This window comes from Vulpes vulpes, chromosome 2, assembly GCF_048418805.1.
Source record: "Vulpes vulpes isolate BD-2025 chromosome 2, VulVul3, whole genome shotgun sequence".
Classification (NCBI taxonomy): Eukaryota; Metazoa; Chordata; class Mammalia; order Carnivora; family Canidae; genus Vulpes; species Vulpes vulpes.
The window spans coordinates 22,451,857-22,468,311 of NC_132781.1; the positions used below are offsets into that span (position 1 = coordinate 22,451,857).

The 16,455-nt window shown below is 47.3% G+C and overlaps 1 protein-coding gene across 1 annotated transcript; it reads left to right on the forward strand.

Moving 5' to 3' along the window:
- Nucleotides 1-3,005: 3,005 nt before the first annotated feature.
- GSDMB (gasdermin B) lies at nucleotides 3,006-15,356 on the forward strand. Its single transcript, XM_072744558.1, has 7 exons — nucleotides 3,006-3,243; nucleotides 9,256-9,455; nucleotides 13,555-13,619; nucleotides 13,767-13,768; nucleotides 13,822-13,896; nucleotides 14,478-14,548; nucleotides 14,992-15,356. The coding sequence occupies exons 1-7, from the start codon at nucleotides 3,006-3,008 to the stop codon at nucleotides 15,058-15,060; spliced, it is 720 nt and encodes a 239-aa protein (XP_072600659.1). The 3' UTR covers nucleotides 15,061-15,356.
- Nucleotides 15,357-16,455: the final 1,099 nt, after the last annotated feature.

Genomic DNA, 16,455 nt, shown 5'->3' on the forward strand with positions numbered 1-16,455 from the left:
CTGTGGCCTTGCCTGGCTCTTCCTGTCTGAACGCAGGCCTCTGGGCTCGTGGGCCTATCTGAGCCAGGCTGCACTGGCGGGGGGATGGCTGCTGCGTGGCCGGAGGAGGGTCAATCCCCTAGTGACTTCGTGAACGAAGCCAGGGTCCTGAGGGCTGCCCAGGTCTTTCCTCAGGATGCCTTCCTCCGTTCTCACTGTTCTTTCCTCCCCCTAGGAGGGCTGCGTTTCCTCCTCGCCTTTCTGTCTTGGGGGAATCTGTGCTTCCTTTCCTCTGCCCTTAATGCGTGCGTGTGCGTGCACGTGTGTGGGGGGGGGAGGGGGAGAGGTGGCAGAGGTGAGCCTCCGGGAGGCCAAGAAAGGAAGGAGTCCTTTAGTGAAGGAACTCTGATCCTCTCAGCGTGTGCTCTGCAGTATCACGTGCTGTTCCTAGGACAGGTGTAAAGTCCCAGGTAGGAGGGAGAAGAGCTGCCTTGGGCGGTCTGGGCTCCTCTCTGGCTCGGGGCCAGCGCCAGTGTCCTTGGGTTGGGTGTTGGGAAGAGTGCAGGGTCTTTGCCCAAGTCCACTGAGTGGACAGTGATGGGAGGACCAATACAGCCAGCTGGGCCCAGGCCCGGGGGTGAGGGGAGGGGGTGCCCTGAGAGCTTCCATGGACTAGGAGGGCAGTCAGGGTGAGAGGCTGGTGTACATCAACAATAATCAGGGTTCAAATCCTGCTTTGCCACTTATTACCATGTGGCCTTGCCAAGTTACTTCTCTGAGCTTCAGTTTCTTCCTGTGTTGTGGAAGGACAATACATGTCAGGGCTGTTGTGAGGATTAGCACCACACCTGGCACGTCGTAAATACTTGATATGAGGTAGCCACATTAGTAGGATTCCTATCGTTGCTACCACAATCATCGCCTTAAAACATTGCTTTGGAACTGAGGGAGACAGGGCCACGCTCACTCAGGTGGTTTATCTCTGAGGACTGAGGGGGGCGGGGCCAGAGGCCTCTCCCTGGAGAAAGAGGTGGGTGAAGAGGACAGGTAGAGGCCTCTCCCTGAGAAGGCTACATGAGCGCACATGTGTCGAGGGAGGCTGGGTCCTCCTTGCTGTCCAGCCTGTTCCCCACACCTGTTAGACGCTGTCATTCTGTCTTTAGCATTGCCCACCATAGTGTGGTGTTGTGGTGTTTGGTTCCGGCTCAATCGCTCTCCTCATATCTCTGGCACATCCATAGCTGTTGCCTGCTGGCACTTGGATTGCGTGGCCCAGTATGCCTCGTTCTGCATCATTCTCTCGCCCAAACTCCCCTAGAATACACACCAGGTGAATGTATATATCTTTCTCTTCCCTGCTCCCTGAGTCCAAGAGGAGGAAAGAGTTTCTTATCTCTGGCCTTATCTGCCTCCAGCCCAGCCATTACGTGGCTTATCTAAAGGCCTGAGAAGTGGGGCTCCTAGCCCTACCCAGCTCTCCACTTCTTTCATTTCCCTTCCATAGGCTTTCCTGAGACGCAGCACCTGTGCAGGGATCTTTCAGAGGGGATTCTCACGACCGCCATTCCTGGTGAGTAGCTAAGGTGAGTGGCTGGGATGAGCCTGTGGGTTCTGGACACTGCCTTTCAGGACACCCAGAAGAATTCCCAGGCTGGGAGTGAGCTAAGAGCTGGCCACCATGATGAGGGCAGGGATGGAGAAGCGAGCATGGGTGAGTAAGGTGCCTGGGCCAGCCAGAAGGGACATAGGGGCAGGTGGCCAGAGGTAGGATGGGGAGGTGGAGCCTAGAAAACTTGTGAGGGGAGTCCTGGCCCCAGGAGGGAAGCAGAGGAGCCTGAAGGAAGGGAAACAGATCTCAAGAGGAAGGAGTTGCAGAGTGACAGAAGGGGAGAGAGAGAGAAGGATTTGGCAGGGCACCTGGGTGGCTCAGTTGGTTAAGCATCTAACTCTTGATACCGGCTCAGGTCATGATCTCAGGGTTGTGAGATGGAGCCCCTTGTCAGGCTCTGCACTCAGCGGGGAGTCTGCTTGAGATTTTCCTTCTCCCCTGCCCCTCCCCCACTCATTCAAATAAATAAAGCAATCTTAAGATAAAAAAGGATTTGGAGGTAAGAGCACCTGAAGGGTCCACTGTGGTGGGGATAAAGAACTGCTGCTGAGTAGAAACAGGGAAGGACCAGCTGTGTGTATCAAGCTGGACTGGTAATGGGTCTATGAAGGGTTCTGCAGGGGAGCAAGAGAATATAGGGGCCAATTTTAGACCGGAGTGGGTAGAGGGGAGTGGAGGGGGGAAGATGCCCCAGGTGGGGTTTTGGGATCCATTTTATTTTATCAAGAGTAAGTGGACCCTCCAGAGGGTGACCAGTAACTGAAGAGACAGGACCTGGGGGTGGGAGGCTATGCAGGGCACCCACCCCCAAACCACTCTTACACTTCATTCTTTCTCTCTTCTTTCTTTCTGAGGCCAATTTACTGCTGTCTCATTGGGAAATGGTTGGTAAGAGCACCCATCCCACTGCCTTGCAGAATACAGCAAGGGAGGGAGGCCCAGGAGTCAGAGCCAAGGGAGGAAATAATCATTGAGGTTGGCAATGTGAGGTCCAGCGGCCGTGCCCCTCATCCCTTCATGAGCCCTCTGTTCGTCAACACTGGCGGGGCTCTGGCTGGAAGATGGTGGGCCTGCCTACTCCTCAGGCCCCTCTGAGCAAAGGGGCAACTCTGCTGTGGGAGATGCAGAAGACAGGTCTCGCTCTCCTTTCCATTTGAGGTAATCACTGCTCCATCTTTCCTCCAGAAGGGTTCTATAAAGGACAGAGGAGAATCTAGCATGTGTGATGGTCACCTTCCTTAGTATGTAGTGACCACCTCACCTTCTAGGAACAGGAAAGGCAGATAATTCCAAGTCTGATTATTCTAGAACTTTTGGATCCTCGTTGACCCCAGGCTGCCAAAGGTAGATTTAAAAATTTGAACCAATATTCCCCTCCCCCAAACAAATTGGCTTCTTTTTCTCCAGCTCAGGAACAATGTCTAGCATATTTGAGGAAATCACAAGAGTTGTAGTCCAAGAGATGGATGCTGGAGGGGATAGGATTGCTGTCAGAAGCATCCTTCACGCTGACAGATTTCACTGCTGTTCTCTGGTGAGGGGGAGGAGAAATTTCTGGGGACATCAGTACCACAGGACAGACCTCATCCTGGAGGACATACTGGAGAGAGGGGAGGGTGAAGAGCTGTTTGAGAAGCTGGATTCTGGGCCCCAAGGTCAGTGTGAGGGGTTAAGAGATGGCCAGCTAGGAGACTTTGTCCACTCCTGCTCTACCACCCTGTCAACTCCCCATTGCCAGCAACCATGGCAGCCAGTCAACAAAGAATTTATATGTCCTAGAACCTGTATGCATGTCCATACACCTCAGTTTGAGAAATGCACAAAAGATGTTAACTGGAGTTTAAATAAAAACTTTTCAAAAAAATGCACAAAAGAGCTGCATGGGGAAGTGGAAATAATTCCCCCCCCCCTCCTTTGACTGATTTATTCAGCAGAAAACACAAGGTCATACACCAAAGGCAGTAACTATAGAGGCCCTGAACCCATGTTAGGGCACAGAGCAGAGACATGTCATAATTTACTAGAAGGTGTAATCGGACTCCAGAGCCTGGATTTCTTCGATTTCTTCCAGTTCCTCTCCTGCCTCCTGGTCTTTGCACCTGCTGTTCCTTCTGCTGGGAATACTCTTTCACCTACCTACCTACCTACCTACCTACCTACCTACCTACCTACCTATTTATTTATTTATTTATTGTGTATTTTTTTTTATTGGAGTTTGATTTGCCAACATATAGTGTAACACCCAGTGCTCATCCCGTCAAGTGCCCCCCTCAGTGCCCATCACCCAGTCACCCCATCCCCGTCCCCACCTCCCCTTCCACCATCCCTTGTTCGTTTCCCAGAGTTAGGAGTCTCTCATGTTCTGTCTCCCTCTCTGATATTTTCACTCATTTTCTCTCCTTTCCCCTTTAATCCTTTCACTATTTTTTATATTCCCCAAATGAATGAGAACATATAATGTTTGTCCTTCTCTAAATAACTTACTTCACTCAGCATAATACCCTCCAGTTCCACCCACCTCGAAGAAAATGGTGGGTATTTGTCATTTCTAATGGCTGAGTAATGTTCCATTGTATACATAGACCACATCTTCTTTAACCATTCATCTTTCGATGGACACCGAGGCTCCTTCCACAGTTTGGCTATTGTGGACATTGCTGCTAGAAACATCGGGATGCAGGTGTCCCGGCGTTTCACTGCATCTGTATCTTTGGGGTAAATCCCAGCCGTGTAATTGCTGGGTGGAAATTATTCCTAAATTGTCTTCCCCATGTTTTCCATTTATAAATAATTCACTTTTAAGTTAGCTGAAGTCTTCTGGTGTGTTTGTATGTTTATCATTGAGATGAATAAATAAATGGAGGCAGTTTGCTTAGTGGTTAAGAAAGGACACAGGTGGGCAGCCTGGGTGGCTCAGTGGTTTAGCGCCACCTTCAGCCCAGGGCCTGATCCTAAAGACCCAGGATCGAGTCCCACGTCAGGCTCCCTGCATGGAGCCTGCTTCTCCCTCTGCCTGTGTCTCTGCCTCTCTCTCTCTCTCTCTCTCTGTGTGTGTGTCTCATGAATAAATAAATAAAATCTTTAAGAAAAAGAAAGGACACAGGCCTTTCAGCTGAGAGCTGAGGGCACTTGGTTTCTAGCCTGGTTCTGCCTCTTACCAGCTGGGTGACCACTGGACAAGTTGCTTTCTTCCTTTAAGTCTGTTTCCTCATCTGTCAACTTGAGAAGACTGTTGCAAAAACCAAATGAGATAAATGAGGTAAATCATTGATTACAGTGGCTGTGCAGAAGGAACATTCAACCAAAGTTCAGCCTTGCCATTCCACTGCTGGCTCTTATCCCTCATTTTCCCCAGAGATCATGACTGAGTAGGTGACCAGAACTCTCTAAAGGCTTGAGGGACTTATAGAGGAGTCTATTCCATTTCTCTGCCTTCAAACGCAGGTTTTTGTATTTCAGAAGCCCCAGGGTAAATGTTGTTTAACCCTCACTGAGAGACTTCTTTCAGTGTCTTACACCTCAGGGTGGGGACTTTTCTGGCTCATACATCTCCATTATGGCCCATCTGGACTTCACCAAAAGATGGAAAAGAATCCAGACAGTACCACTGTACAGTTTTAGAGCACCTGCTGTGTGCCAGACACTGCCATTATGTGACCAAGAGCAGGGCCCAGATTACTTGGAGGTGGTGGGTCTTTCCACAAGTGAAGTTTCGTTAAGCAAGGAGGGGGCTTCAGGCAAATTTCAAGATTATCATTTTTCAAAGATTCTGAGTCAATTCTCTGAAAAGCAACTTACCAAGAGGCAATTTACTAAAAGCTGGTTCTCAAAAAAATTTGCTAAATGACCAGTTCATTGAAAACAAAACAAAATAAAAACCCTTTAAACTAGGCCTAGGATATTTTGCCATGATCATATTACTCCCCAGGGACAGGAGAAAGCATTAAGTACAGAAAAATATTGACTAAGTCCGTTAACTTCCTTTAAGGGAAAGGCTATTTGCCTAAAAAATTCAGAGGCAGAGGTGAAACCAAACTTAAAAAAAAAATCCTTACAAATGAAGTGGATTGGTAATTCGAATTGATTTTCAGCAATTTGGCCTGCTTCATTTTCAAATGGGTTATTTATTTTTTAACTATATGGTGCTGATGGTATGGTTAAAGTGTATGTAGGGTTTTGTTTTCTGTTAACTAAAGTCCACATACTTTGATTATCTTGGTGCTTACCTAATATCTTTCCTCTGTTCCAAGATTTTTTTAAATTATTCTTTTTTTTTAAAGATTTATTTATTTATTCATGATAGACACAGAGGGAGAGAGAGAGAGAGAGAGAGAGAGAGATTGAGTCAGAGACACAGGCAGAGGGAGAAGCAGGCTCCATGCCAGGAGCCCGACACGGGACTCGATCCTGGGACTCCAGGATCGCACCCTGGGCCAAAGACAGGCGCCAAACAGCTGAGCCACCCAGGGATTCCCTGTTCCAAGATTTCATCCAGGATACCACCCTACCTCTAGTTATCATAGCTCCTGAGGCTTCTCTTGGCTCTGAGAGTTTTTCAGACTTTCCTTATTTTTGATGACCTTGACAATTTGAGGAGTCAGGCATATTGTAGGATGCTTGTCTATTGGAATTTGCTTGATGTTTTCTACTCCTGGCTAGACCAAAGTAATGGGTTTTGGAGAGGGAGACCATAGAGGTAAAGTGCCATTCTCACTGCATCATAGCAAGAGTATGTGCTATCAACATGACTTATCCGTGTTGATGTTGACCTTGGTCACCTGACATGGTGTTTGTCTGGTTTCTCTGCTGTGAAGTTAGTCTTTTTTTCTCCTTCTCCACATGATACTATTTTTGTGCATAAGGTTTCATTTTTCTTTTCTCTTGGACAAAGTATATGCAAACTTTTATACTGCCCAAGAAACAAATGGGCTGAGGACATCAGTGTCACACATAACAGGACTGATGTGAAGCACTATTTCTGGTTCCATCACACTTCCACCAATTCCAAAATGCATTTTTTCTCTGGAGATCCAGCCCTGCCCACCCCCACCTCCCCTTACTCAAAACCAAGCAGTAGAAGCTCTGCCTCCTATGTAAGTTCACATCTGGGAGGTCTGAGAGAAAGGCACTTGGCCTGGCAGCACTTCCACATGTGTTCCACTAACCCCAGCGCAGCAGCTGACTTGGAATTTGGGTTCTCATGAAAGCGCCCAGGCTGGGCAGAGTCCACACAGATGGGTAACTTTCCAGAATTGCTTTACTTTGTACTTGCATAGTTCATACAAATGCCGGAGACAGAACTCTGCTTCATTCTTATTTCCCAATTGGCAGGGGCTCCTAATTCTTTTTTTTTTTTTTTAAGATTTTATTTATTTATTCATGAGAGACACACACAGAAAGAAGCAGGCTCCATGCAGGGAGCCTGATGTGGGACTTGATTCCGGATCCTGAGATCATGCCCTGAGCCAAAAGCAGACGTCCAACCACTGAGCCACCCAGGCATCCCTTGTTTTTTTTTTTTTTTTTTAAAGATTTTATGCCCCTTAATTCTTTTTTTTTTTTTTTTGCCCCTTAATTCTTAAGCTTCACTTTTCCTTGTCTCATTTTAGCCTCTCAAATAGTTAAATAGGACTAGCTCACATTTATTGAGCATTTAGTATGTATGGGAGGCATTTTGCTAATCAATGCTTAACTGCATTGTTTTATTTCATTTCCTTAAGTGCAGAAAGTTCTCCTATGGATGAAGAAACAGATCTGAAGAGGTTAAATGACTTGCCCAAGGTCATTTGGTAAGAAGGTGACAGAATGGGTTTACACCCAGGATTATGTGTAATGACTGTAATGACTCCTGGTGACCACAGCGTTTCCTGGGAGAAACCTGAGGAGGACCTCCTCAGAAGGAAAGGGGATCGTGGAGAGGAGCCCAGGATAGGGCTGCTCCAGGGAGGATATTCTGGAGAGAGATCTTTGGGATCTTTACCCTTTTCTTTCCAGAGAACTCCAAAGGCTGAGGTTCTGAGTTCTGGCCACAGGAGACTCAAAGGGAATGTTGACGGTAAAATTACCCAAAGAAATAACAATTGCAAGAGCCCTCCACAAGTCCCACAAGCAGAGAGTCCAGATGTTGGAGACTCATACCCCAGCAATATCTGGATTTCCTTGAGCTCAGGGAGGCTGGAGTTGGGCAGCGTGGTGGGGGGGAACACCCATTTTGGGCACCAAGGGCATCTGAGGTGGAGGTGTCCTAGCTGTGCAACCCCTTATGCCCTACTCCCAACACTCCCCAAGCCTGCTCCTCACTTAAGCCTGCCCTCCACTTCCCCCTTTAGGAAGGCTTCTCATTCTTCCTGGTCAGCCTCCAGGAAACCTTCTTATACCCCCAACTCATTCCTGCTACCCTCCAGGGTGACTGATTCCTCTGACTTGGACCAGAACATGCATGCTTGTTTCAAGAGGCCACTCTCCTTTGTTCTCCTACAGAGATGTCCAGATATGTGTTCTGTGCAGTTTCACTCTGCAAGCCATGCCCCCTTACTCTGTGGACTAGTAACAGCTGGTGACCCAGCAGGACTGGCTTTACTAACCTCTCTGTGTTTAGCCCCACACAGTAGGTGCTCAGTAAGATGGCCAAAGTGAAGTGCAGTGAAATCAAAGCACCCCTGCACAGAACATTTCCTGTACAGAAAGTGCCACCCCTTCACCCCCCCAAGGGTGGCGCTGACCAAGTGCCACAGAGGTTCTGATGGCTGGGGGCATGGTGCTTCCAAGGGACTTACAGGGACAAAACCACCCTTCCCCCTCAGCAGGTATTTTGTTGGTGGTGTGGCTGTTTTCTTTCCCAGCTGAGGTTGACAGAAAATGTGGAGCAACTTAGGGAAGGGGACTCAATGTTGCTCCTGGACTAGCCTTCCTTGAGTGTGGTGATACCTTTTGTTTTCCTTTTTTTAATTAAAAAGTGAAAAGCTTACACTGAAATTTTACTGGTCCTTTGACTAACCCTCCCTACCATAGAGTTTTTCTGAGGGAGCTCAGTTTTTTTCTAGAATGCCTGTTGTTTCTAGAATGAGGCTCTGTGATATGTGTATATAGAGTTGGGAGGGGAGGGTATTAGGTAGAGGGAGGTTAGCAGAAGCAAGGATGTAGGTCTTCTTTGAGGGTCCTTTGGCTGCACATACTAGAAGTTCCATCAGGCTATGTTTAGTCACAAAATGCATTTCTTTACGGAATCAAAGATACCTTCTGGAGCTCAAGGCTGTGGACAATGTGGCCAGGTCCCAGGGACCAGTGTGTGGAGTTGGAGCCCCATCTCAGAGAAGTGGGTATTATGACCTGGTAAAATGCCTGTCTCAGTGCCATGGGAAGGGCCTATGGTTTGGACTCATACAGACTAGGGACTGAATACCAACTCTGTACTTATTAGCTGGGTGACCTTGGACCATTCACAACTGTCTCTAGGCCTCAGTTTCCTCATGAGAAATGGGTGCAATTCTGCCTACATCATAAGCTTGTGGAGAGGGGGAAATGAAATGATCTGTGAAGTATCTCATGGTGCTGGCACACTGTAATCTTCCACAGATGCTAGTGAGTCCCCTTCCCACTTCCCACCTCCTTGCCCCCACAGTGGGTACAGTGAACTATGATGGAGTACACATTCCTTGGTTTCCCAGCCTCAGAGACCCTTAATCTCAAACAGGAACTAGCTGATGGAGAGGGAGAAATGTCACTGGCAGGTGGGGCTCCTGGAATCTTGAGCTCTGCTCCCGACCCCAACCCCCACTCCCTCCAGGAAGCTGAGGAAAAAACTACCTACTTTGTTGCAATCAATCTGGAGAATGAGAGCAGACCTGTGACAGAGACTCTGGAGATGGCAAGAAGGAAACCCTGAAAAGTGAACAGCAGTGCACGTTGTGGGACTGGATTAATACTGGGTTAGGATCCTGGGAGTCAGGGCCTGCGAGAGAATAAGCCTTGGCCCACCTGCAGTAGGTCAGGGGGCGCCAGCCCAGACCCCAGGCTCTTCAGCTCTTATGTCAGACTTCCTGAGCAGTATTAACTGCTCCTTGGCCTTCTCTTCTCACCCCAAGAACGAGTGTGTGGCATTGCTAAGTCCCTTCCCTGCCTCTCTCCTGAGATGTCTTTTTCATTTGCTTTTTAGGCTTTCTCACGGTTCATAACTACATGGAGATTTTTTGCTTATTTTCTCTCCCTTTCTGAGAGACAGGAAGGCAGGAGCCATAGTGCCTGGAAGAAAAAGGGTCCCCAATAAACATTTATTTATTTATTTATCTATCTATCTATTTATTTATTTATTTATTTTTAATTTTTATTTACTTATGATAGTCACAGAGAGAGAGAGGCAGAGACACAGGCAGAGGGAGAAGCAGGCTCCATGCACCGGGAGCCCGATGTGGGATTCGATCCCGGGTCTCCAGGATCGTGCCCTGGGCCAAAGGCAGGCGCCAAACCACTGCGCCACCCAGGGATCCCCCCAATAAACATTTATTGAATCAACAGTGGAAACAACATGAGTTTTGGGGTCAGATGTGTGTTCATATTTCAGCTCTGCTACTGTTTTAGCTATGAAACTGGCTTATCTACTAATACTTAAAAAAATTTATTTATTTGAGAAAGAGAGAGCAAGAGCACATGAGCAGGAGGAGGGGCAGAGGGAGAGGGAGAAGCAGACTCCCTGCTCAGCAGGGGACCCTGAGACCATGACCTGAGCTGAAGTCAGACTCTCATCCCATTGAGCCACCCAGGCACTCCTACTGATCTTTTTTGAGTCTCAGTAAAACGGAGATTGTTTGGGAGATCAAGCAAGATAACTACACAAAGTACCTACAGATTAATCAATATGAACTCTTTTTTTTCCTAATACCAAAGGTCAATGACCAGCCCCCTAAAGGGGGTCCTGGACTATCAAGTAAACAACTCATCTTCCTCAATATAGGGAGAATGAGTAGGCAAGGCCTGGTAGGGGCAGTTTCAGCTAGGCTCTGTGTCAGCCTGGAGGGGCCCCAAGTGAGCCTGAAGGTGGGAGGAAAGTCTTGAGGAGGGGGAGGGTTCAGGGCTGGGAAGGAGAACTGAGGCTCCTTGCTCAGACATCAAGGATTTGCCCCACCATGGCACTAATCCTCCCCTAGCTAGAGATGTTAACTTCTAGCTCTTTCTTTCTTTCAAGAATTTACTTATTCATTTGACAGAGAGCACGCACACAAGCAAGGGTAGTGGCAGGAAAAGGAAGAAGGAGAAGCAGGCTCCTTTCCCAAACAGGGCTCTGGGATCATGACCCAAGCTGAAGGCAGACATTTAACTGACTGAGCCACCCAGGCGCCCCTCCTCTTTTTGAGTTTGTGTTCATTTTTTGTTTTGGTGAGGGGCAGGGCATGAAGATTGGGGAGAAACATGAAAGAGGAACTTAACAGAGACAGAGAAGGAACTTGTCTTCTGAGAACTAGTTCTCTCTCTCTCTCTCTCTCTCTCTCTCTCTCTGGCACAAGTTTCTTGTTTCTTGGACAACGCAAAATCTTTTCCAGAAGATGAATTGGCTTCTAGGCCTTCTGTTCATCATTTCAGAATGGGCAAAGACGCTATTTTTAAAAAGATTTTATTTATTTATTCATGAGAGACACACAGAGAGAGGCAGAGACACAGGCAGAGAGAGAGAGAAGCAGGCTCCATGCAGGGAGCCTGATGTGGGACTCAATCCTAGGACTCCAGGACCACGCCCTGGGCCAAAGGCAGGCACTAAACCGCTAAGCCATCCAGGGATCCCCATGGGATACTATTTTTTAAGAGGATAACAAATGGCCTGAAATTATAGGATTCTTAGGGTTGAGAATGGAATAGGATGCACCCAAGGGTGGGAACTTTGGTATGGGTAGGCAAAAAACCCTGCTTGTTGGAGAAGCAGGTTGGATTGTATATTGGCCTAGGGTTTTCAGGCTCTGACAATTTTGACTTGCTTTGTGCAGGTCAGTGTGCCGGGTCCTGAGGTCCCAACCCTTACTGAAGGCTTAGAAGTGTAGGAAGCATGATTGAATTACATGTCCAGTTTTCACATGATAGCACTGGCTGGGAAAAGATCACTAGAACTGGGGGTCAGAGGTTTTCAGGGTCTAGTTGTGGCTCTGCTACTCATTAGCCCTGTAGCCTCCTGAGCCACAGTTATCCTGACTTTAACCCGAGTGGATTAGAGGATCCCTGTGATTCTGAATGTGGCTTCATCTGGAATTTCATAGTCTTCCCCTGGATCCCAAAGGAGTTGTACTGCTTAGGAGGCCATGGGAACGGGTAGAGGTCTAGATGTGGTAGAAAATTCAAGAAACTCCCAGAAGCTGTAGAAGTGGCTGATTCAGACCTGGTAAGGTCTTGAGTGAATCTCTGTCTTTTAAAGTGCCTTAACATCAGTGCCTGGGTGGCTCAGTTAGTTAAGCATCTGACTCTTGGTTTCAGCTCAGGTCATGATCTCAGCGTCGTAAGATTGAGCCCCATGTTGGGCTCCATGCTCGGCTCAGAGTCTGCTTAGGACTCTCTCTTCCTTCTCCCTTTGACTTGCCACATTCTCTCTAAAATAAAATAATCTTTAAAGTGCCATAACGGAGGATGCAGGAGATAGATTCCAGTCCCTGCTCTGCCCAAATCTGCTGAGTGACTGAGGGCATGTTATATCCTCTTTGGGTTTCTGTTTCTTCCTCAATCATCTAGGCATAATCCTGTGATTGTCTGTGTCTGAAGATGTGGGGAGGGGTCTGTATGTATAGTGCTTTGTCACTTACATACAGTGATGAGGATGCAGGCTCGCTGGCATGGGCAGTGGGTCCAGGAATGAAAACTCCCACCACTGGGAAGAGAACATACAGGGGGCTGGAGATGACCCAAAGACTCTCTGTAATTATTTTTCCTTTCTTTCCAGAGGAAGGTGGTGGTTCATCTTGCTTAGGTAAGGATGGAAGCCTGCTGTGTTCAGTGTGGCTGCACCCTCACCCTTGAGTCCTCTGGCCTCAAGAACTGCAGCTCAGGTGAGAGAGCTGAGTATGTCGTGTGGTGGTGAGGTTGGGGAGAGAAGGGTAGGGAACGTCCCAAGGCAGGCTTCAACTGGAGTCTAGAGGTTCCATCTGTCTCCTTAAACATAGTGGTTTTCATGGGTTATGTGTAGATAACACCTGGGATTACATATAACCTGGGAACTTTAAAACTAGTGATGCCTGAGTCCCACCTCCAGAAATTCTGATTTAACTGATCTGAGGGTGCATCCTGGGCATTGGGAATTTAATCATTTCCCAGGTGATTCTCATGCACAAAGTTGAGAACCACTGCTCTAACTTCCTCTAAATCCTCCCTACTCCTAATGTGGTTCAGAGACTGCACTTTGAATGGCAAGGACTAAGTAAGTTTTGATTTCTTGGAGGTGAAGAAGAATTTGGGGTTGGTACTAGACTGGGGGTGAGCTGGGAAAATGGAGGTAAGGTTAGCAGGAGACAATGATGATGGATGTCTGGGAAGAAAGATGCTTTAACAGGAAAAGATTAGAAGAAGGGAAGAGACAGAGAAGTGGTCTCACAAAGAGTCAGGTCTACAGGGGCCTTGGTAATAATGGAGCTTGTTGGCTGGGTAGGTTGAGTTCATTCGTTCTTTCTTTCTTTCTTTTTCTTTCTTTCTTTCTTCTTTCTTCTTTTTTAAGACTTACTTATTGAGAGAGAGAGAGAGAGAGAACAAGCAGGGGGTGGGGCAAAGGGAGAGGGAGAAGCAGACTCCCTACTGAGCAGGAAGCCTGATGTGTGTCTTGACCCTAGGACCTTAGGATCCTGACCTGAGGTGAAGGCAGCCACTTATCTGACTGAGCCACCCAGGCACCCCAAGGGTAGGTCAAGTTCTTAACTGATGTCTCTACAGGGAAGTCCTTGAGTTTGCAGGATTTCAGAAACATGAAGGAGAAGGAGTAGGACTCAGTAAGAGGCCTCTAGGATCTGACTGAGGAGGAACAAAAACATGTGCTAAGCTGCCTCATTAAGTGCCTCAATAAGGATGGGCAGCTATAGGATCTAGAAGAAGAGTAAGAGACACAAGAAAGAATTAGAGCAGAGAGAGGCATGAGTCAGTAGAGACGCAGTTGTCACACTGAAGACAATCTGCTAGAGTGGGACTGGTGCTCACCTCCCCCATCTCCTGGCCCTAGGTGTCTGAGGTCCTAATCTCTGGTGACCTACAGATGCAGGTCTTCTCATAAGCAGTCTTTTTTAATGCTGCTGAGTTCTTGGTAAAGACACATATAGAATCCATTCTGGATATCCTGGATAACTTGATTGGTGAGGAGGGATGTTGGCTGTACGCTGGTGTGGAGCAATTGCTGAGCAGAGGGGTCCGTGCAATTGAAATCCTAGGAGGAAGGGGGCACACGTTGACTTTTTTTTTTTTAATTTTTTTTTTTTTTTAATTTATGATAGTCACAGAGAGAGAGAGAGAGGCAGAGACACAGGCGGAGGGAGAAGCAGGCTCCATGCACTGGGAGCCTGATGTGGGATTCGATCCCGGGTCTCCAGGATCGCGCCCTGGGCCAAAGGCAGGCGCCAAACCGCTGCGCCACCCAGGGATCCCACACGTTGACTTTTATATTTTGTGCAGGATAGACCTTCACATTCTAGAACCTTGCCATTTTTCCCAGGCTAGGGATTGGGGGATGCCTCCTCTTACCCCCTGGCACAGTCTGACCTCCTGCAGGCCAAGAGGGAAGAGTCACAGCAAGAGCCCATTTGGAATAACTTGTCTCTCATTGCCAGGGACTCTCTGGAACCTCCTTCTGATGCTTGTCCCAGGTCTGATGAGACACTGAAGCCCTGTCCCACTATGTGCTTCTCCTCTCTGCCAGCCACCCTCTTCACCCTCTGAGAAGTGTCTGAGGAGCAGTGTCTTATGGCTGAGGCCCCAGAGAAGGGGACCCTGCCCCTGTTGAAGGACCAGGTAAGACAGCCTGGGCTGAGGTCCGGGGTCATAGTAGAAGTGAATGCTCATGCTCTCAAGGGACTCAGAAGTCCCAGGGTACAGTCCTTCCTACTTCATAGTTCTCTGTCAGCTCACATCCATTCAGCTGGTGTGTGTGGCAATTCCCTGGAACACTTGGGTTTCCAAGACAACTTGGGGTGGGCTTTTTAGACTCTGTTGCTAGCCTATGGGCAAGACAGGCAGGCAGAAAACTGTTAGTCCCAGGATGGCAGTGCCACACTGATTAGCAGTGCCTGTCACTATGTTGAGAGAGTATGAGACTCTCCAGGCTCTGCAGGAAAAAGTGCCATGATGAATTACTATTTCTGGCATGGCCCAGGGTTAGAAGAGTGGCCAAGTATTTGCCATTTCTAGTATTTTTCCTTGTTTCTAGCTTTACCTTCTGGTGTATTTCCTTCCAGGTGGAATCTGTCCTGGAGCAGAACTGCAGTGAGCAGCCTCAAGCTGTAGGCTGTGACCCTGACGTATGACTTCTCTGCCCTCTGTGTTGCTCTCTTCATCCTGCACAGCTGGGTGAGAAGCTGACTTTGGTGTGTTCCTAACTATATGTTAGCCCTCGAACCATTCTCCCCTCAAGCCTCTGGGTGCTCCCCTCCCAGGTCATCCTTGTCTTCCGACTCCCAATCATCAGAACAGCGTCTTTATAACAAAATATTTCCTTTCTCTGTTCTTCGATACATCGCATTCCCTACATGATAATGTCCAAAAGATCAGCCTGAATTGTATGCACGGGCTTCTGATTAAAAGTGGCAGATTGGTCATATTAATTTTCTCTTGCTCTTGAAACCTCACTAAATAAAGCGATAGAAAAGATGTAAACCCACAATGATAAAGAGAATGAGGCAGCAGATAAGAGATTCTGACACATCTTTGGAAACTAGAAGGTAATTAGAAGCATTCAAGCTGGGACGTGTGGGCCTGAGGGGAGTGGGGAGTGTGGGAGGACACTGCTGTTCTCTCATCACGAACCTTTTCTCTGTAGTATTTCTTAAGACAAGGTAATTCAAAGTAAGAGAAATACATGATTGTTGCAAAGCATTTCAAATATTTTTCAAAGCCAAAGGTGATCTCCCTTTCTTCCTCTAATATAACCACTGTTAACATTTTGGGGGTATGTTAACAGTCTTCCTATGAAGCAGTATCTAAAATGGTAATTTAAATATGAAACTAGGATGATGTAACAAATTTGCTTCTATCTTTGGTTCTAGAGTTGTTTTTTTCTTTTAAATTGGTAAAAATATTATAAGCAACAGGAATTCTCATAAATGCTGTTGGGAGTGAACTGCTTTAGAAAATTGTTTGACAGTATCTACTAAAGCTAAACACATGCCTATGAGCCAGCCACTACACTCCCTAGGCACATACCCAAGATAAAGGAGTGCATGTCTCCACCAAAAGACATGCATATACAAAAACATGAAAAGCCTCAAGCTGAACACTACTCAAGTGTCTAATAACTTTAGGATGGATGCATATATTGTGGCATATTTATGCAAGAAAAGAAAGCAAATTGCTGCTACACATTACAATATGGATGGCTTACACAGACATGGTGTTGAGCAAATGAAGCCAGACACAAAAGAACATATTTATGTTTGGTCATCTGAGAAGCAGGTGCCAAAATAGAATTCGATGTGCTAAAGTCTTATTAAGGGAAGAGCCTGTGAAACATAAAGGGAGAGGGAGCAGGAATGGCAAGTCTTCAATGCCGGTCTAAAACCTGTAAAAGGAGAAGAGGGAATGATGGAATAGGAAGTCTCAGATTGCAGGGGCACTTTCAAGAGTCTCAGCCAAGTTGACCTGAGCAATGGTGGTTTACAGGAAGAGTCCACATCAGGCAGGAATGGCCAGGCTCTAGTATCCAC